Raw genomic sequence first — 21442 nt, 5'->3', positions numbered from 1 at the left:
TAGCTCAAGCTATGAAGGAATGTTTATGATAAAAAATAAAAACAATAAAAAAAAAAAAAAAAAAAAAAGGGAATACAACAGAAAAAAGAATCTCCATGAATTCTGGGAATAACTTTACCTCCTGTACATACTGTAGCTGAAGAGGTAGGTCTACGCACCTGTATTTCAACGTCAGTTATTATGGTGGTACTTGGGAGAAACATCTTTTCTGAGGTGGTACTTGGGTCTAAAAAGGTTGAGAACCAGTGCACTACAGTGACATGTTCTACGTCACTTTCATGTCGCATTAATCCCCACATTCATCTTAACTCATAACAGAAAATAAATGTCCAATATCAGAATCCCTTTGGCTCCAAACTGTCCAATGACAGCAAACAATGCAAACAATTCACAGCACATTTTACAATTTACAGCGATCATATATATATCGTCGTTGTCGGGTGAAAACCTTGGGAGGCTCTCTCCATTCCGACATCTCGCCACTCCGAAATGGACTTCTTATTGTCGGAGTGGCGACACTCCCCATGGGCCTAAGGTTTAGGGTAGGGGTAGAGATAGGGTTAGTGTCGGAATGGAGACATGTCGGAAAGGAGACATGTCGGAGTGGAGAGATGCACCCGAAAACCTTGTATGTCCAAAACCGTTCGTTTTGCATTTAACATTTTTAAAATGATTTAAACTAGTGAAAACAGCCGATCTACAAGCACACAACGCCTCGCACCGCGAGGCGTTGTGTGCTTGTAGATCTGCCGTTTTCACTACTTTTGTGCGGCGGCCTTGTATGATCTTGTTCTTTCACTTGGTGAAAGAACGTAAAAGTTTGAAACTTGGAGATACGAGGTTTCTGCCCGACAACGACGATATATATATATATATATATATATATATATATATATATATATATATATATATAGAGAGAGAGAGAGAGAGAGAGAGAGAGACAGGCACGTTTCCAGAATAATGTACAATACTCACAGTTCTGTCACAATGACAGTGGAATCCCACAATGCCAACAGAGCTTGACACACTACACCACTACAATACTGTAAATGCTGTAAGAGACTGTATTGCAGATTGACTGTGGTGTGTGTGTGTGTGTGTGTGTGTGTGTGTGTGTGTGTGTGTGTGTGTGTGTGTGTGTGTGTGTGTGGGGGTGTGTTCGTGCATTGGGGGGGAGGGGGGGCTGTCCACATACCTGCAGTTACCACAAAAAGAAAAAGCAGGATCCATCCACAGGTTGTTTAAGGTCATGTTCTATACTGTAGCACTACAAAGACTCCTCTTCTGATTCGCTGTCTGTGTTGGGCTTTGTCAGTCTCTGCAGCTCCTCTCCATCCTACAACACAAAACACCCGAACCATTCATCCACCACTGCTTACATCAGTTCAATGGAAGAGACGACACCCATGCACATCCAAAGCAGGAGGTGCTGGTGACAGGGTTCCCACACATTTTTACCAATTCATTTCCAAAACTTTTCCAGAATATTTCACCCAATTTCCAGCACTATATAACAATAATTCAGCTCAATAACAGGTCGCTTACTCCTATGCACACACAATGCCCAAAGACAGGTAGTGTATGCCAGACAGTGGTTCTCAACCTTTTCAGTCCGTGACCCCTGAAATAATCATATTTTAACTGGGGACCCCCCCACCCTGACGAGCACTAAGAGTTGAGGAATTTTGTAGAACACTGATCTATTGTGAAAATAGCAGATCTACATGCCTCACAACGCCTCGCGTTGTGAGGCGTTGTGAGCATGTAGATCGGCTATTTTCACAATTTCTGCCTCTAATATTTGACAATTTGGCCCATGTTTAATTTGTCATTTCAGAGGTATTCACAAAATCAATAACCAAAGACAATGCATAGCTATTTTTTCCAGGACCTTCCAGGACCCTTGATAAATTCCAAAACTTTTCCAGTACTGGAAAAATATTTTTATAATTTCAAAATATTTCCAGGAATTTCATGACCGTGGGAACCCTGTAGAAGGGATTTAGCTATATTACTTCTTCCACCATTGTTTTAATAAGTGTTCAATTCAATGTACCGGACTAGATTCTGAGTAGGGTCGGACAGTGCGCGCACTCAGTACACCTGGGGCGCAGCACACTGAATGTGCCATCGACAACCCACCGACTGCATTGAATTTACAAACGACCAAAGAGCACACCAGAGCTGTCAGTGCAGAGTTCCCCAACGCACCCTAGACTATTATACATTATTTTAAGTATAATTATTATTATACTATATCATGCAATTTGATTATATATTATTATCTTACACAATATTTACAATTATTGTTATTTATTATGCTGCTTTTGTACCTGCTATTATCACTGCTGTCATAGCTCTTACTGCTGTTGCTACTCCTTGTATTGTTATTGTCGTTATAGCTCTCATTAGAGCCATCGCTACTACTTGTATTATAGTTACTGCTGTGATTGTTTTACTGTTTTCAGTGTTGTTGGTATAGATCAGGGGTCGGCAACCCAAAATGTTGAAAGAGCCATATTGGACCAAAAAAAAAAAACCAAAACAAATCTGTCTGGAGCCGCAAAAAAATTATAAAAGCCTTATTTATCGTCGTTGTCGGGTGGAAACCTTGTATGTCCAAAACTTCGTTTTACATTTATCATTTAAAAAATGAACTAAACTAGTGAAAACAGCCGATCTACAAGCACACAACGCCGTTGTGTGCTTGTAGATCTGCTGTTTTCACAACTTTTGTGCGTCAGTCTTGTATGATGAAGCAGGGCTTTACTTTGCAAAAAAGAAAAAAAAAAAAAAATTGAAACTTGACGATAAAAAAATTGTTAAAACAAAAAATATTTCCCCCCCCCCCCATCTTTTTCCATTGTCATACATTTTTGAAAAAGCTCCAGGGAGCCACTAGGGCGGCGCTAAAGAGCCGCATGCGGCTCTAGAGCCGCCGGTTGCTGACCCCCGGTATAGATGTTTCTCACCCCATCCTTCTCTCCATCCCTTTCCTCTCTCTTTCCACCTGACACGGTCAAGGCAGATGGCCGCCCACCCTAGAGAGCCTGGGTCTGTTTCTTCCAGTTAAAGGGATATTCCACTTTAAAAAATAACCGAACTGATGAGGAGCCCACTGATTAGGGATGGGACGATAAGCTATATTATCGTTTATCGTGATAAAAAAAAACACTCACGATAATCGTATCGTGGTCATTATTTGCCGAGCTGCATATCCGGTACCATTTAAACCCTCTATAATTGTTAAAACGTACTTATAATATACGTACTTGATGATACAGTATTTTTTTCACTCTCTAACAAATAGCCGATCTACAATCGCAACGCGACGCGTTGTGAGCTTGTAGATCTGCTATTTTTGGGCAAATGTTCCCGCCCCTGGAAAATGGATGTTGGGGATATTTTGATTATCGCGATAATATCGTAAATCGTGATTTCTTTGGTCACAATAATCGTGATATGAAATGTTCATATCGTCCCATGCCTACTACCAAATGATACTGTGGGAGCCAACCTAACAAGTGCACCACCTACGTGGACACGCTGCGGCATGACAACGGAGCCAGCAACACTGCATAGCTCCAGACCCCGATGCCGGACAGGAAGGAGTGGAGGTTGGAAATTCAGAAGTCAGTCCCGAGTAGGAGGATTTACTATGTTAGTAACAGAAAAGCGGGGGGAGCCTTCATATCAGGGTTGTGCTAATATTTAACAGGCAAATAATACGAAGCCTCCAAACATCTGACACATGACTGGTCTTTTGCCAAAACCTACACTTTTCGTTTTAGACTGCCAAAGATACATTCTGAATTTAAACAATACACACTTTTAAAGAGGTTCCAATAAAACCATACCATTCACACAAAAATATTGTGTTAAGACGCAGGTAATAAAGCTGCCAAGAAGGATTACTGACTCGAGGTCAGTGTCCTCACAAGCCCCTTTTACAGACCAGCTCAGTCTAATAACCCTCTCCCCGACGAAATTCACTACATTAACCAAATTGAGTTAAGAGAGGTATGAGTTTAAATGCTGTTTTCATTGAAGGGAATCAGGTTTCTTTCCACACTGAAGAAATCACATTACACAGAATTGAGCCCCAGGGTTTCCACACAAAGCTAGGTCTGTGTCCCCTAATGTAGTGCGTGTGTGTGTGTGTGTGTGTGTGTGTGTGTGTGTGTGTGTGTGTGTGTGTGTGTGTGTGTGTGTGTGTGTGTGTGTGTGTGTGTGTGTGTGTGTGTGTGTGTGTGTGTGTGTGTGTGTGTGTGTGTGTTGTGGGGCGAGGGGGTTCTGTGAAAAGGGTGCAAAAAGGCAAAACAAGCTTTTAAATTTGTGCGTACAGTACGTTAGGCCTGTCAATTATTACATAATTGCCTAATGACAATTATTACTGTATTACAGCTTGTAGATCGGCTATTTCCACACTTTTTAAATACATTTTGAAAGTGTGAATGATTGAATATTGCCTATTTGTCCCATATTACATTATTCATTTCGATTATATTGGTACCGGTCATTGCCATTCATTTCTTTGTATATTGGAACTTAATTGTCTTACCTGCACTGTAAATATTTTGTGTTCAATGCCAAAAACACAATTCAAATTGTTGATCACAAAATTATTTGCATGACAAATAATCATCAAGCACACTCTCTTGAATGTGACAGCCGTGCGTTGCTCACCCCTCTCGAGCGCTCGAACACCTCTCCATTGATGACACGTAGTTTCTCCTGCTGCAGGCTGTATTCCAGGTCCTTGGGCCTGCTGCCGTTGTAGATGAAGATGGCCAGCAGCACAATGGGGGCTTGCAGGAAGAAGTCCAGAGAGGGGCGGAAGTCAAAGAGGAAGAGGGAGAGGGTGGTTACCAGCACGGTGGTGATCTGGCCCGTCAGCACGTGGAACATGTTGTCTCTGAACTTCAGGATGAAGGCCACAGATAGACCCAGGGCAGCTGAGGACAAGACAAGAACCAAAACTCTACTAATGTACAAATATGTTTGCAGTAAATACTAAATACTTGTATGGTGTACAATTACTTTCTCAAGTGTTGCAATGCAAAGCCTGGGCGCTGTTTAATTACAGATAAAGATAATTCAACAGCCGTTATCAAGCCAACCTTTCTTAATATTATTACTTGATAGTTATGGTTATGTTATTCTTGTTTTGAGAGTGTAATTACCAGTGACCAGCACCAGCCCCAGGGAGTAAATGTTATGGCCATGGAGAAGGCCGCAGTGCAGGGTGAGTCCCCGTGCCTCCCTGCCCAACCCCAAGGTCAGACCGTTGAACACCAAGCCAAATATATACCTACAAAATAGAACATGAAAATTATCCTCATTAGCCATCTAAGTGATCACAGTCATCTACCATAAACACTGCTTGATGTCATCACTGATAAGCCAGATTTATACTTCATGTGACTTTGTTACACATAGAAAACAGTCAGTCTATAACCCCATTTATAGGTCTCATAGATTTTCTGTTCGTGATGCCATCGTACAACTAGGGCTGTCACGATATGACATTTTACATGACGATTAATTGTCACTCAAATAATTGAAGATTAACGATTTAATTGTGTTTTTGTCGTTGATAATTACATTTCTGTTTGGCTTTTTAATAGGCTTTGAAGTTGTACATGGTAGATATGACACATAACCTAAATATACAAAGAAATGACTGACATATTTGACAACTTACTACTTAAAAAATAACTTTGATAGTGGAAATAGCCGATCTACAAGCTCACAACGCGTCGCGATGCGACGCATTGTGAGCTTGTAGATCTGCTATTTCCACTATTTCTGACATTTTTCAACATTCACGATTATGACGATTATGACAAAATAATTGCGATAAGGTCAAATAATCACGATTAGACGATTATGTAATAATTGTGACAGCCCTACGTACAACAGAGCATAAATTAGGCATTAGGGAACCGTTTACTCACAGTTTACTATTCTGGATGAAGATGCTCTCCGTGAGCTGGTCTCCCTCCTTGAGGATCTTCTCGTTGTAGATGTTGGCCATGGATGATATGAAGCATTGCAGGAGGAGCAGGACGTGACCCACGCCCAGCGAGCGAAGCCTCTCCACCACCTTGTCCCTCCACGCCTGTCCTGGGAGGGACGACACCCACGACTCACTGGCACTGGGAAGCAGGGGGCAGAAACTTATCAGACAAAAAGGCAAACGGACACACAGTAAAGTTTCACGTCCACACCAGTGATTTGCAACGCAACGAGTTAGCAATGTGCAACAGAATCCTAAAACTGTAATTTGCAATAGGGCTGTCACAATTATTACATAATCGTCTAATCGTGATTATTTGACATTATCGCAATTATTTTGTCATAATCGTCATAATCGTGAATGTTGAAAAATGTCCGAAATAGTGGAAATAGCAGATCTACAAGCTCACAACGCGTCGCATCGCGACGCGTTGTGAGCTTGTAGATCGGCTATTTCCACTATAAAAGTTATTTTTTAAGTAGTAAGTTGTCAAATATGTCAGTAATTTATTTGTGTATTTAGGTTATGTGTCATATCTGCCATGTGCAATTTTGAAGCCTAAAAGCCAAACAGAAATGTAATTGTCAACGACAAAAACACAATTAAATCGTTAATCGCCAATTATTTGAGTGACAATTAATCGTCCTGTAAAATGTCATATCGTGACAGCCCTAATTTGCAACAAAATAAAACTGGACAGTCCACACCCAGGGCGCTGAGCCGTGAACACAGCAACGCTATTGTCATTTTCTCTCTGGGATATGAAGTATAAACAGCAGTGTTGAGTGTTTAATGGACCACAATGGAAACAAGCCTTTGCCTTTTTTGCATCTCATCTCATTTGGCATTTTTAAATGTCAATAAAATATTCAATCAAATCAACTTTTTGCTTGCGGTCGGACAAGTTGAAACACTTGCGACGAAATGAGCTGCCAAGCGCCGAGTCCAGCAACAGAGTAATTCAGATAGCTGCAATTTTTCTCCTGCAACGTTCCGCAACTGCTTCGTCGCGTTGCAAATCATTGGTCTGAACTAGACTTTAGTGTTGAATAAACTGAGTGTACATATAGCAACAAATTGATCCTTAAAGGAGTAGTTCACCCCCAACATGACTTTTTTTCACACCATGGAGAGTAGAGTTCAATAATATTTTTTGTTTTTGTGATAACAATAAATGTACCCCCATTCGTTCCGGATGGGGACCCGTTTCGAAACGGGTCCCCATCCGGAATCAATGGGGGTAAATTTACTCGAATCAAATTTTTGTCCTAGGAATGTGACAAAAACCAAAAAATATTATTGAATTACTCTCCATGGCATGAGTAATCAATAGAAAAAAACTACTTGGCCCCCAAGGGGTCTATAGACCCCTTGGGGGCCAAGTATAGATACTTGGCCAAAGTAAAAGCTGTGTAAAAGCTCACAAGTCGTTGTGACGTGTTGTGAGCTTGTAGTTTACCTATTTTTTGCCCATTTTGTCAAACACTCGCCTATAATGACTGTTGAGTGTTTGACAAATGAATGGTTAAGACAAGGGTCCATCTGGTTCCATTTGTACACTGCCAGAGTTAAATTAACACTCGTTCGTTGTGACTGTCATACCTGCTATTTCTCATCTGATCCAGCAGCTGTGTGAAGAGCAGGCAGGAGTTGGAGGGGGGAGAGAGGGGGGAGGAGCGGAGACCTGGAATGGCTATGGACTGCTGGCTGGCCCCTGACCCCGTCGTCAGGGAGACAATGGACAAAAAGAGGATGACCAACGCTGCCCACTGGACCCAGGATAATCGCCTCCTGGTGTTAGGAAGAGGAAACGCATGTGACCTTTTTTTAATCAAAGGAGTAAGATCATTTCTTAGATCATAGTATATAGTAGATTGTACAATAGAATATACAATAGTACTGCAATGTATAAAATACTCTATTACAAGTAAAAATCCGGAATTAAAAATGTACCCGAGTGGAAGTATAAATTATTATTGGTATCAAAATTGATGTAAAGTAGCAAAATTACTCGTTATGCAGAATGTCCAGTTTCACAAGTTTTCAAATGTATAAAATGATTATGTGTTAAATCCTAAAATAGCAGATCTACAAGCTCACGATGCGTTGCATTACGACGAAGAATGTATGTTTTGTAATCATCAAAACCCACAAAGTAACTAGTAACTAAAGTTTACAATAATAAATAAAGGTACAATATTAGTCTCCAAGTTCTAGAGAAGTAAAAGTATAGAGAATTGGAAATATTCCAGTAAAGTAAAAGTACCTCAAACTTGTAATTAGGTTCATGTACTCAGTTACTTTCCGCCACTGTAGATATGTAGAATGTACTTACTACTACATACATGTATGTATAACAAACTATCAGACCTGGGGCCTCTATCTAGGGCCTCTAGGCTTGATTACCAAAACAAAATGGGGGATGCTCGTCACTTGTGTTTTTATTATGAGGTACACACAGATAAGAAAGGCCTCTGTTGTCCAACCACAAAAGAACTGAACATTACACTCACTTAAGTACCAGTCTGAACAGTATAGCTGTGGTCAGGATGACAAAGTTGGAGAATAACACCGCCATGGCCTGTGGAAGCGGGATAAAAAACAGACAGCTTAATTGCTGCTGCTGCAGCAACAACACAGTGCATACATTATCTAAGATGGGACTTTCAAAACCTTGTGTAAAACTGGCAACAAAGGCTTAGCTGTTTAAGTTGTCATCAGGACTTGGGTGTTTCGTAGCTCAAGTCACTCTGACATCCCACAACAATATGTAAAAGTAAAGCTTGAGAAACCATTCTAAAAACCTACTTGTGTAGCTCTTTCGGGGGCCACAATTCAAGGTAAAACATTTCGTCTAGGTCTCCAGAAAAACACACAGATTGTTAAAGGAGTAGTTCACCACTTTTCAACCTGTCTTCATATAATAGGTCCTCACTAATGTTCATGATAAAATATCAAAAAGAATTCTACTCAGTCCAAGTCTCCTAGGAGAGCTGTGGAAAGTTCAGAATCCATCATCTTGTGACATCATCATTTCCCCCCCCAAAAAATGTAATCAATATTTTTGAAAGAAATATTTAGATTTTTATTATCGCGAGAACAATGGCTTCCACTTTAAAATTGCAACTTTTCAGGAATAGAAAGCCTGCAGTTTCTATAAGCTGGATTGGCAATCGATGATGTCACAAGACAATGGGTTTCTGACCTGCCCACAGCCCTCCTCTGAAAAAAATCATAAAACAAAGTGTTGAATGGATAGTGACAATCCAGATTCAAACAACAAAGTTATGGGTGTACAACACTAAAGATTGACATAGAATAGAACCTGTCCTATTGTTGTTGCTGGAGGATAACTCACAGGCTGCAGGTATGTCATGACGTAGAAGATGATCAGGTTGTCCAGGAAGTAGAGGAAGGCAGGGACAGACCACTTAAGGAACTGGAGGAAGGACGGACCGGAGGAAAAGCCCAGGTCTTTGCATGAGCGGCCCTCTGTGGGGGAAAAGGAAACTGTCAGTGACATGATGATCACACACAAATGTGCCCATGCAAACATACAGCAGTGCCTTCAACGTATGGAGTCTTTACCTCGAACTATGACCCTGAGTGACATGACCAGACAGAATAGCAGCTTGAGCGCCTCAGCCAACAGATTGACAGATGCAGGGAGGAAGTCATACTGATTTTCTGCACACAGACCATTAAGAAAGAAATGAAGTCAGTTAACATAGAAGCAGTCAGTAGTTAATAAGAAGTAGGGCTGTGAAAATTTGCCAAAAATAGCATTCGAATATTCGCCTGAAAATCCCCCGTATATTCGAATAAATTCGAATATTCGAAAATATCGAATAATTCGAAGCATCCGAAATTCGAAGCCCTTTATTCTAGACAGTCGCTTCTATCGCTTTTCTTTTTTTTTACTGTGTGCAGGTCCGCGTTGGTCAGGGACGTGCAAAGAATGTTAAGAGAGGCAGGGGCTGACATTTCTAAAAGGGCCTTTTGGTGGACACTTCTCTGTTAAAAGGGCAGGGGCTCAAGCCCCGTTTGATGTATGTGTGCACGTGCCTGCGTTAGAGCAGAATCTGATCCTCGTTGCAAAGCGTCACTCACAGCAGCCGTGATTGAGTTGAGTTGGAACAGCCACGACATGAAATGAGCAATTATAATCACACCAATGGATTATGTTCTGGTTTGAACCAAATTAGATAGTCTACATTAAGAGCAGTGTGAGTGACGGAGGGAGTTTTACCGTTATTGCGTGCGGGGAGATTGACTCGGTGAGAGAAGAAATCCATGCTTTTTTATAGTGTTTTCGGTGGAGAAGTCTCGTTGTTGTATGCCTTCCCGTCACTACCGAAACGAGTCGCCCGTTTCAGCTTAACTCGTTAATCATTCTGAATCAACGTGAGCCAGTTTAAAAGCACTGTGTGTGCACTGTGCACTGTCTGCGAGGCGGACGAGTGCATCTGTCTCTCCACTCCGACATGTGACGGCCAGTGTGTGAAGGGAAAGTGAAGCAGCTGGAGGTTTATTCTTCGCTGTATGACGGTGTCGCTAAATAGGCACCCTTAATGTACAAGCACACAGCGTATTGGATCAGCGACGTATTGTGGACTTGTAGATCAGCCCACTTTTGCAGCAGCGAATGGAGACTTCTGCCTTGCGAGACCAGCCACCTTTTAACGTTCCATGCGCCCAGAATCTCGCGAGAAGTGCGGTAGATTTGTTTTAATTAAATATAAATTAATTCGAAGCTCAATTTTTTACTTTCGAATATTCGTTTATTGTTAACATTCGAACGAATCTTCGAATATGGAATATTCTTTCACACCCCTAATAAGAAGCCTTAAAATCGGCATGGGCGTCAACCGTCAATGTGACTTTTAGAGATAACAGCACTTATAAATGTAATGTTACTGACAATGAATACAAACAAACGTCAAAGTGGACCAAAGGAGCAGAAGTTTTAACTTCACACGTTTATAAAGTGATAAACTGCCATAGTTACACTCAATTGCACACATTATCTGTCTTAGCTGTCTTTTAGGCACCTGCATTGGCAGAGAATTTGAGCAGCAGGATGCGGCTGGTCCCCAAGGTGACGAAGCCCAGACCAAGTGCCAGAGTGTAGGCAGACGAGCGGGAGCACAGCCTGGAGCAGGGGCGGCAGCACACCATGGTTGTAGCTGGGACAGCTAGGCTGGAGGCTCGACCCTCTCACATTCAAACCCACGCTAACACAGGGAAAGCACAAACACATACAGTATAAAGAAGGAACCGCACTCTCTGTAGCTTGGCCTACATCTGGCCTACATCTTTGCACAAAGCGCCCAAAGCGTCTTCGTGCCAAACCACGCATTGAAGTGAAAAGCACAAAAACAGCGTCAGTGTGTTTTCATTTGAAAAGCTGTGGTCTCCGTCCTCATCGTATAATACATGAGAATAGTATAATTCTAAATGTTACAAATCGTTATAGTAGGGCATATCATATGGTTGTGTAACATGGCAAAGCAGTGAATAGTAAATAATTGACTCTGTTATTTACCACAGCTGAGATTGTATAGTTAGTGTGTGTGTGTGTGTGTGTGTGTGTGTGTGTGTGTGTGTGTGTGTGTGTGTGTGTGTGTGTGTGTACATACATACATACATACTGTACATACATAGGCCAGTCAACATATTCAGCTAACCAACATATACTAACAGAATTATTATATCGTTGCAGCAAATGTTTTCTAGAGCCCAAAATGTATTCTCTGTTGGCCTCCTTGAAAATAAGCAGACACCTGCCTGGCAGCAAGTGCATGTATACAGTCAGTATCATGGAAAAAGAGAACTCAGTCACACGTACGTATCTGTCTGATACTGATATGACAACCGAAAGATGCAACATCATTTTCACAGATGAACTGTCTGAGACCAAAACATAATCATCAAAACAAGACAATAGCAGCTCTAGGTCTGTCTGAAAATGCCCAAACAGAACGTCCGCACTTCAGTAAATAACACATTGTCTGAGGTCAGGCCGTGGCGATGAGATGTTCAAATTGCACGACGACATCGTTGAATTAAAACTTACATTTTAACATCCAGCTGTTTCTTGAATACATTGCAGATACATTGTTGTGTGACGTTTCCTGCTTCGCGCGCACGCGCTCTAGAAAAAGCCATGAGTCTGCTTCCCATAGCCAGAAGGGACAGCCGTGCAGTGATTGGCTACTTGGTTGTCCGGCAACTACTGAAAGCCCTCAACATTTCTGACCAATGTAATGTTTATCTTTTTATTTTTATATATATATATATATATATATATATATATATATATATATATATTTGTATCCATATGTATAATTTCTTAACTTAATGTAATAGTATTGCCTTTTTGTATGCGGGTTAGTTCGAACCTGGTGCGTGACTGTAAACTAATTGTATAATTAACTCAATTAAGCTGTCTGTACAGAGAGGTTTTGTTTTGTGGTCAAGCTACCTCTCCAGTACATCAAAGAAAAAAGCCAACATCATGTTATTGTCTAAAAACTAGTTGTTTTCAGAGGTGTAAAGTAACTAATTACATTTACGCAGGTAGCCTACTATCAAGTACAATTTTGAGGTAGGCCTACTATATTTCACTACATCTCAGAGGCAATTTAGGCAAATATTGTACTTTTACTCCACTACAATTATTAGAAAACCTTAGTTACGATTCAACGCGTTGTGAGCTTGTAGATCTACTATTTTAAAAAGATTTTCAAACATGATACCTTGAGAAATGGGACATTCTGCACAAGGACCACTAAGATACCCATGTACCTGACAAAAATACTTCCAAAACGTCAAGGATGTACACAATTACAACACCAGGCAGCGCCACAGATCATGTTCAACCCAGATTCGGCTCAAACAAAGGGTCAATTCGTTCTCCTGCTACACCACTAAAATGTGGAACGCGAACGCCCTACCGAAGGCCTTAAGGAGTGTAAATCCCTAACTTCCTTTAAAACCACTCTGAAAAAAACACTTACAGGCGGCTACCACTCGAAACTGGTAACAATAAACCTAGCCTAACCTTAACCTGGCCCTTCTATTGTAAATACCTTTTATTGTGGGCTCGGCGAGAACACTATGTTATCTTCATTATTTATATAGCGAGTTGCAATTGGTGGAAAAAAATCTGGGAGTGGTGTTAGCTGGGGTATTGGTTGAGCTTCACATGACAGTTAGCACGCTGCAGAGTAGTCACAAACGAGCCCACACTGTTTCGTAGGAACAGTATTTCTAGTTTTTCATTGTTTTTTTCAACACTGGTACATGGTAGTAGGAAGTAGCTTATTTGCTTCTCTAAACCAAGGGTCTCAGAATTACAACAGGGGGGCCACCAAATCTTTGTGATAGGATCATTCCTTTAAAATGTTTAAATGAACCCTCGCATATTCTGAGGAGAACTTTAGCCAAAAATAGCAGATCTACAAGCTCTCAGCTATTTTCGGCAAATAGGTTTGGTGTAGAGGGGGAAAAGAGCAGACCAAGTACAGAGTGAAAGGTCAATATTACTAAAAAATCAAACCTCGGTTCGAATTGAAGCGGTGGACAGATAAAACTTCTATTCTGAATGTATTTGGAGAGCTGGTATGACAGTTGGTATAATAGGTTTAAAAAATAAAATAGATTAAAACACATACATTAAAATAAGAATTTGTAATTAAATAAATACATAAATAAATATAAAGTGTTTAAATAAGACAGATAAACCCTGAAGGCCAAATTATCATGTGAAGCTTGACCAATCCTCAAAGTATCCATTCATCTGACCGGGAGGGACACCGCACACATATTCTAGATGTACAGGACATATAAAGCCTATTCATTCTGAACTGAAATGACCATATATGGACATGGGACACACATTTTGCTTTTTGAAAAAGCCTATTCATTCTGGACTGATATTTTACACGTACGGGACAGGAAAAACCTGTTCATTCTGGCCTGGAGTGACCATATATGGACATAAGGTAACGGACATTCTGTTTTTGAAAAACCCTGTTCATTCTGGACTGAGATCACCATATATGGTAATTAAACGGACATTCTGTTTTTGAAAAAGCCTGTTCATTCTGGACTGAAATGACCATATATGGGCGTGATACACACAAAGCCATTCATTGGAAGCGGTTTCCACCGCTTCAAAAATAAGAATCCAACAGACTGATGACAGTGATGTCAAACTGAAGTCTATGAATCTATCTATGAAATTGATGAAATCTGCATCACACATTTATACAACTAGAAGCTGGGCCGCCCTTCGGGCGGCCCAGCGTCTAGTCGGCGACCTGGCCAACTCGGGAACGATGTAAATAGAGAATGAATGCCCCGCCCTTTAATGCAAACCCCATTATACCTGTTGTCATAGGACCCGTTTTGACCATCTGTTTGCCTGTGTCCATTTATGCCCATATATGGAGATATCTGTATCTGTCTGTCTGTCGGCGTCCATTTTATGTCCATATATGGAGATCACTGCAGATATAGTTCTGGGTCCATTTTATGCCCATATGCCCATATATGGAGATATCTGTCTATTTGCGTCCATTTTATGCCTGCCCCACCCTTTAATGCAAACCCCAATATACCTGTTGTCATAGGACCCGTTTTGACCATCTGTTTGCCATTGTCCCCTTATGCCCATATATGGAGATCTCTGCACACACAGTACCGGTTGCGGAAAACTCTGATGTCAGACATCAGCTCCACATTCGGGGATTCATTTTATGCCCATACCCCTTATGCCCATATATGGAGATCTCTGCACACACAGTACTGGTTGCGGAAAACTCTGATGTCAGACATCAGTTCCCCATATATGGAGATATCTGTATCTGTCTGTCTGTCGGCGTCCATTATGTCCATATATGGAGATCACTGCAGATATAGTTCTGGGTCCATTTTATGCCCATATGCCCATATATGGAGATATCTGTCTATTTGCGTCCATTTTATGCCTGCCCCACCCTTTAATGCAAACCCCAATATACCTGTTGTCATAGGACCCGTTTTGACCATCTGTTAGCCTTTGTCCCCACCCTTTAATGCAAACCCCAATATACCTGTTGTCATAGGACCCGTTTGGACCATCTGTTTGCCTTCTGTTAGCCTTTGTCCCCACCCTTTAATGCAAACCCCAATATACCTGTTGTCATAGGACCCGTTTTGACCATCTGTTTGCCATTGTCCCCTTATGCCCATATATGGAGATCTCTGCACACACAGTACCGGTTGCGGAAAACTCTGATCTCAGACATCAGCTCCGCATTCGGGGATTCATTTTATGCCCATACCCCTTATGCCCATATATGGAGATCTCTGCACACACAGTACTGGTTGCGGAAAGCTCTGATGTCAGACATCAGTTCCGCATACGGGCATTAATTTTATGCCCATATATGGAGAACGTGGGAAGAATGGTTTAGAGATACTCGGATTACATACATACATACATACACATTCACAGAGATTTTTTGTTGACTCATGTGGCGTACGTGATGTCAGAGCCTTTTATGAAGTGATGTCACAATGAGTCAGCGCTTCCTCCGGAACAGCCTGATGTCAACAATCAGCTCCGCATAAGGAGATTCCGAACGTTTCACGCCGGTTTCGGAAAACCGCGAGTCGGGTCGGGTCGAGGCCCGGCACTGCACTCCGCGCGGCGGCGGGGAACGCGCGTGCCGAATCTGAAGCCGGTGGGACGAACGGTTCTCGAGATACGCGGATTACAAACAAACAAACAGACAGAGATTTGTCGCATTTATAGATAGATATGCAGAGGCGTGGCAGGGGGTCCCTGCTTCATCTCTAAGCTAAGGGCCAGAAAGGGGGTCCTCCTTGGCCTGGAAACGTTGAAGACCCCTGCTCTAAACGAAATGATGGGTCTGACGCTTGGGGTCTGACGTTTCTTTTGTGTCGGCGGGTTGCCTGACAACCAACCAAACTAAAGAACCAATCACTGCCTGGCTGTCCCTTCCCCATATGGGATCTAGACTCCACCCTAGACAACGCAAAGAGGTGAGGTAATGTCCGGTCTGAGCGGAAGTTAACCAGAGCTAGTAGTCGTAATAAAATGGAGAAGTAAACACACAAAACCGCTACTTGTAATGTATGACGAAAGAGGGCTGAAATCGACCATGTTTTAACCTTTATTAATGACCAGTCGCGAACGTATTCGACTCTTTATACTCGCGAGGTCTTACGTCATCAGTTACAGCGACGCAGTAAGTTATAGGCCTATATAGAGATATCTATCGGCTGGCTACTGCGAGACGTCGATTCTCCACGACCATCATCCAATTCTTAAAAAGGGACCTTTCGACAAAGGAGAAGAAGAACGGAGATCTTTCTTTTTGCCTTTTTTCTGCGTCTCTTCAATCGACTGTTCGTCTGGCCCGTGTGTGCCAAGATGCCCGAGGTTCGCGAGCTCTCCGAGGCTCTGCCAGAGATGCCCATGGACCCCATCACCGGCGTGGGGGTTGTGGCCTCCAGGAACAGGGCGCCCACCGGGTACGACGTGGTGTGCACGACGACGGACGGCCTGGACGCGGATCTGTGGAAAGATGGCCTCTTCAAGTCCAAGGTGACGCGGTACCTGTGCTTCACCAGGGCTTTCTCCAAGGAGAACAGCCACTTGGGTAACGTTCTAGTGGACATGAAACTGATCGACATAAAAGACACCCTGCCCGTGGGTTTCATCCCCATCCAGGAGACCGTTGACACACAGGAGCAGGCCTTCCGCAGGAAGCGGCTGTGCATCAAGTTCATTCCACGGGATTCCACGGAGGCGGCCATCTGCAACATCCGCATCTTGGGGAGATCCAAGCAGGCCCCGCCACAGTACACCTTCATTGGGGAGCTCAACAACATGGGGATCTGGTATCGCATGGGCAATGTCCCGCGGGCTCAGGACTCTGGGCCCACTCCAGCCACCAACAACATCCAGAACACCAACTCCACCTCGACTGCTCCAGCCCAAAATGCAGCAACCCCCATGCCTAAGCATATATCCATGACTCTCCCAGCCAGTTTCAGAGGCAAGAATGCTACCAGGCCAGACTATGAACACCAGAACTCCAATCTGTATGCCATCACAGCGATGGATGGAGTGCCTTTCATGATCTCGGAGAAGTTTGCCTGTGCCTCAAGTGACCTGCAGCAAGTGGATCTGATGGGCATTACAATCAAGTCACTGGATGAGATTGAAAAAGAATATGATTACAGTTTCCGCACGGAGCACAGTGCAGCAGCTCGTCTCCCTCCCAGTCCCACGCGAACCCCTATGAGTTCTGAGGCCTGAGAAACGACTTACCGTCCCTTACATCGACTACTGACATCCAACCAAACAATAATACACAGAACACAGAAAAGTAACCAGCTACCCAGCTATATGAGCTATCTTATCTTAATTAAATAAGGTTATACCTTGCCCTTTCTATACCATAACATAAAGAGGAATTGAAAGGAGCTCCCATGTGTCAGAACATGTTATCGTCCCTTCTCTGTGACGTTTCTGTACTCTTCAAATATACTGGTTGCAATTACAAGGGACAACTTTACATTGAAAAAGAATATAAAACAGTTTCAAGACCCTCGCTGTATTGCGTAGGCCAACTGTGTGTGAACCACTAAACACTTGTGTTTTAAAACTGGATATAAGACTCATTCTGGCACAGTGCATATCCATCATGCTCAAGGCGACTGTGAAAGAAGATTCACCCATTCACTCCACAAGATCTTCATTTGTTCTTAATATTAAAGGAACTGTGAAGTTCTGTTCCCACTTGTGTGCAAATGTGATCCTGTTGTTTCTGAGTAAATTCAAAACAAGATTTTGTATTTCTGGGAGCAGGACAAAATTAGTTGCCGTTTTTCCTTTTAAAAGTTTGATAGTGACAGCAGATGGCCTCCGGTCCTAGGCTTTTCTTTCTTTTTTTAAATCGACCGTTTAAGGTTGTGAGAGAAGTATTTTCTTTATTTTTTGCTCTACGTTGCTTTAGCTGCTGGTCTGTATTTGGTAATTAAGTACTCAAGATCAAGTCTATTGGAGAAGGGGAAGTAAAGCAACATTAGGGGTGTATACTTTGGCTAATGATGATAATATTTGAACAATCAATATTATAATATACTGGTGTTATTGTGAGTGCACTGGTATTTAGTCATTTCCTTGTGCTTTCATTTGCCACAACTAGTGTTCTATAAACCACTCTTATCACTCTGGTCTGAGCCAAGCCTTTGGATTTTCAGACCCATAAGTACTGTAAAAGAATAAATAAATAGGGTAGGGTAAGCAAGCAAGCATTTCTAGGACAGTCTGTAAAGATGGTTCTATTGGATACCACTATTTGAATTTTAGCAATTGTAACAGTAGATCCTTTTGCTTTTTGCCAGCATTTTCAAAACGGCACATGCTGTATATGTTTATTTTAGTTTGTTTTTCTTTACCGACACTAATGTGATGGCTTGTTGGCATCTTTGTTTTCCTAAAGAGCCAGTTTGCCAGTGCAGCTGTTTGAGTTTTAACAAAATATTTTTTATGAATTAACATTTGGCCACTGTTATATTGTAAACGTGAACAAAGTTATTTTGATGTGAATTTTATCTGTGCAAAATATCATTCTTCCAAATGTGCACATTGAAAATAAATTGTATAATTTAACCTCTGAATGCTTCAGGTACAGTAGCATTCCAAATGAGGTTCTTGCTGATTGCAGAATGACAGTTTGCAGCTAAGAGAGGCTTTGATAATAGCCTGTATATTTCCAAAACTGTAGATCACCTTTCTTTTGACACTTGAAGCATGCTAACCTGCTTTTGAGGAGCTGCAGAATGCAAAAGGTGGAATAGAATCGCACCTGTGAGAACTGAGCGGTGCAAACACGACACACATTATCTCCTTGTATGGGCCATTCTGTCCGAACACGACACACATTATCTCCTTGTATGGGCTATTCTGTCCGGGACGTATTTTGTGTATGAGCACGGATCTCCAACCATACATGGAAACCTGTACTAATACACACAAAGTGAAGCGTAGGAATGGTTTGCACCGCTCAAAAAGAACAAACTCAAGTTTAAAATGCATGGCCTTCACATTCTTAGATTAGCATTTTATGCAGCAACCTATACCTTGTTACACATTTCGCTTAATTGTGCAATGACAAAACACAGATAATGTATTTGGGATTCTTTCGAGCTTGTGTCCAGATGCACTGCAGCTCCTGCATTTCATTTAGCTTTGACTGCTGCAAACCTTAGTTTTTCTGGCCAGTCACCTTCAGTTTACATTAACCTTTATTTTCATGCCTCCAGTATTGTCTTCAGCACCTACCAATGTTCAAAAACCCCTTTACTGTACTGTATATGCGCTGTCTTGACCATTTGTTTGTGCTGATATGTTAAGAAATGAAAATGTTTAGCAAAATAATATAATCTACTAGCCAATTGTGCTAACATTAAAGACTGTTACATGCATGGGTAAACACATATACTCAATTTATTGTTTGTATGATTTCTAGACTTTTAAGCATTTTGATCATTTTCTCTCAAATGCTATCCATTTAGGTGTTTTCAGAGAAAAGGGATTATCATAGGTCATTTCGAAGGTTTGTGAATTCTGCTGCTGTCAAGTGATATTCAATACATAAGGTTGAAAATATAACTATGCTCATGACAATATGTAACCTGGTTTTGTTTGTAATGGTAGTGTGTCTGCCTACCTACTCTGCTCTGCATCTGTACCATTTCTAAACTGGTGGTGTTTTATAATTCTTTTCTCACCTGTGATGTAACATTAATTTAGATTCAAAACTAATATGGCTTATGTCTATTAACAATGAGTAACAGCACTGACTGTTTTGGTTACACCTTGTTATACATCCTCTATGCATGATGATGATTCAAGCTAAACTGCTAGTGTTGATGTTAGTGATCTTTGTTTTGTAACCTATAGGATGGGTCATAAGACATTGCTCTGCCTGGACACTGTTTAAAATCAAATAAAATGAAAATAACAAGATTAATTAACGGTGCAGCCATGGGTCTATAACATTTGATGGAAGATTGACACTGTCCATCAAAAGCACACTTTTATTTAGTTATAATTCACTCATTCACTTAATTTACGAATGAATAAAACTGTTTCTAATGGAGAGAGCATGGCATGTTGGAATGTTCATTATTATGATTAGATTGTATTTGTAAGGACAAAACGTCTGTGAGCAAAATATTTTATATGTAGAATTGAGAGCCAGAGGGAGATTAGCAAAAATGGGCTGTGGAGTAACACATTTATTATTCCCTTTCCTATCACAAATCTTAAAACAATCCTGTGTCTGATGAAATTCAACTATGGAATGTTTTGGGAACGGTTACGGAACACAATTTGGAAACTTTCCCGAGACATTTTGTGGTCAAAATACGTCATATAATTAAATCTGTGTCATCCACACTGTTTTTCTTTGCATAGATGATAGGAATAGACACACCAATAGGAGGGACTCGCAGCAAAATGCACATGGTTTCAATTAGGTGAGTGTGGGAAAAAAAAGACTCAGTTCACTGCCCTGGGACATAGTGTTTAAACGTGTATCTGAGCACGAGTGTATTTGTGTGCGCATGTACGTGTGACGGTGCGTGTGTCCGTGATAGATAAAGCACACAGTGGACCTCTGTCAGATCATAGCTTCCTGACTTCCAGAACAGATCGTTTTTTCCTGGAGTTCCGACCCCTAGATATGAGACGTTTTTCCTGGGCAGGAGCTCAGTGCCTCTTGCCTGTCCTGGTTCTTCTCGCTGTCCTCTCAATCATAAGAGCTCAGGAGGACAGACCCAAGGAGAGACACTACTATATTGCCGCTGTCCAGATTGACTGGGACTATTCAGGCGACGGACCACAAAGGTAGGATACCTGTCACACAAAAACAGAGATGGGATTATTATGTTTACTAGATGGTCTTGATGGTCACTGACAACTGAATGAAATAAATACATCATACAAGAATAATGTAAATAGCTCAACAAAAGTAACATTTGGTGTGTTTTTTTCCAAATTCAATGCTACTGTAGATGCCACTTTCACTTTCAATTATTCAACTCTTAATTACACCTGAAAACATCTGTAATCAACTGCAATCGACTAATCAAGGGCTTACATATTAGCATCAGATGTGCAATCTGGCCTGACTAGAAGTTTGTTGATCAGTTAGAAACATGGATAAATATAAGGAATGGTCAGAAAAGTTCAGAGAAGACATTATTGCTTTGTGCAAAAAAGGAAAAGGATACAAAACAATTGCAAAGACACTGAATGTTCCAAAAAGTACAGTTTTGAGCATAATAGTTCACAGGCTCTAAGTCAAAGGAACAGTGGCTACACTAATGAACATT

At 41.4% G+C, this 21442-nt stretch overlaps 3 protein-coding genes across 4 annotated transcripts in view; 2 read left to right on the top strand and 1 right to left on the bottom strand.

Moving 5' to 3' along the window:
• Nucleotides 1-931: 931 nt before the first annotated feature.
• On the bottom strand, nt 932-12160 carry slc35a5 (solute carrier family 35 member A5). Of its 2 annotated transcripts, XM_080752514.1 has the most exons (10): nt 12096-12160; nt 11071-11253; nt 9608-9706; nt 9378-9511; nt 8533-8600; nt 7622-7810; nt 5958-6158; nt 5184-5311; nt 4687-4955; nt 932-1336 (listed from the first exon to the last, which is right to left on the bottom strand). In XM_080752514.1, the coding sequence occupies exons 2-10, from the start codon at nt 11195-11197 to the stop codon at nt 1268-1270; spliced, it is 1284 nt and encodes a 427-aa protein (XP_080608640.1). In that variant the 5' UTR covers nt 11198-11253; nt 12096-12160; the 3' UTR covers nt 932-1267. The 2 variants fall into 2 exon arrangements, with proteins under 2 accessions (XP_080608640.1, XP_080608641.1); XM_080752515.1 differs by lacking the exons at nt 11071-11253; nt 12096-12160 and adding an exon at nt 11042-11057.
• Nucleotides 12161-16106: 3946 nt separating this feature from the next.
• Nucleotides 16107-19995, top strand: LOC308308267 (multivesicular body subunit 12B-like). Its single transcript, XM_080753647.1, has one exon. The coding sequence runs from the start codon at nt 16464-16466 to the stop codon at nt 17352-17354; it is 891 nt and encodes a 296-aa protein (XP_080609773.1). The 5' UTR covers nt 16107-16463; the 3' UTR covers nt 17355-19995.
• Nucleotides 19996-20686: 691 nt separating this feature from the next.
• f5 (coagulation factor V) overlaps nt 20687-21442 on the top strand; it is a 30728-nt gene continuing 29972 nt past the window's right edge. Inside the window, exon 1 of the mRNA XM_080753793.1 lies at nt 20687-20954. Coding sequence (XP_080609919.1) covers nt 20791-20954 — 164 coding nt within the window. The 5' untranslated portion in view covers nt 20687-20790. The remainder of the gene's footprint in view (nt 20955-21442) is intronic.

This window comes from Nannobrachium achirus (assembly GCF_963921795.1).
Source record: "Nannobrachium achirus genome assembly, chromosome: 22".
NCBI lineage: Eukaryota > Metazoa > Chordata > Actinopteri > Myctophiformes > Myctophidae > Nannobrachium > Nannobrachium achirus.
The sequence above is the reverse complement of the archived record's forward strand: the minus strand, read 5'-3'. Positions and strand labels throughout refer to the sequence as shown.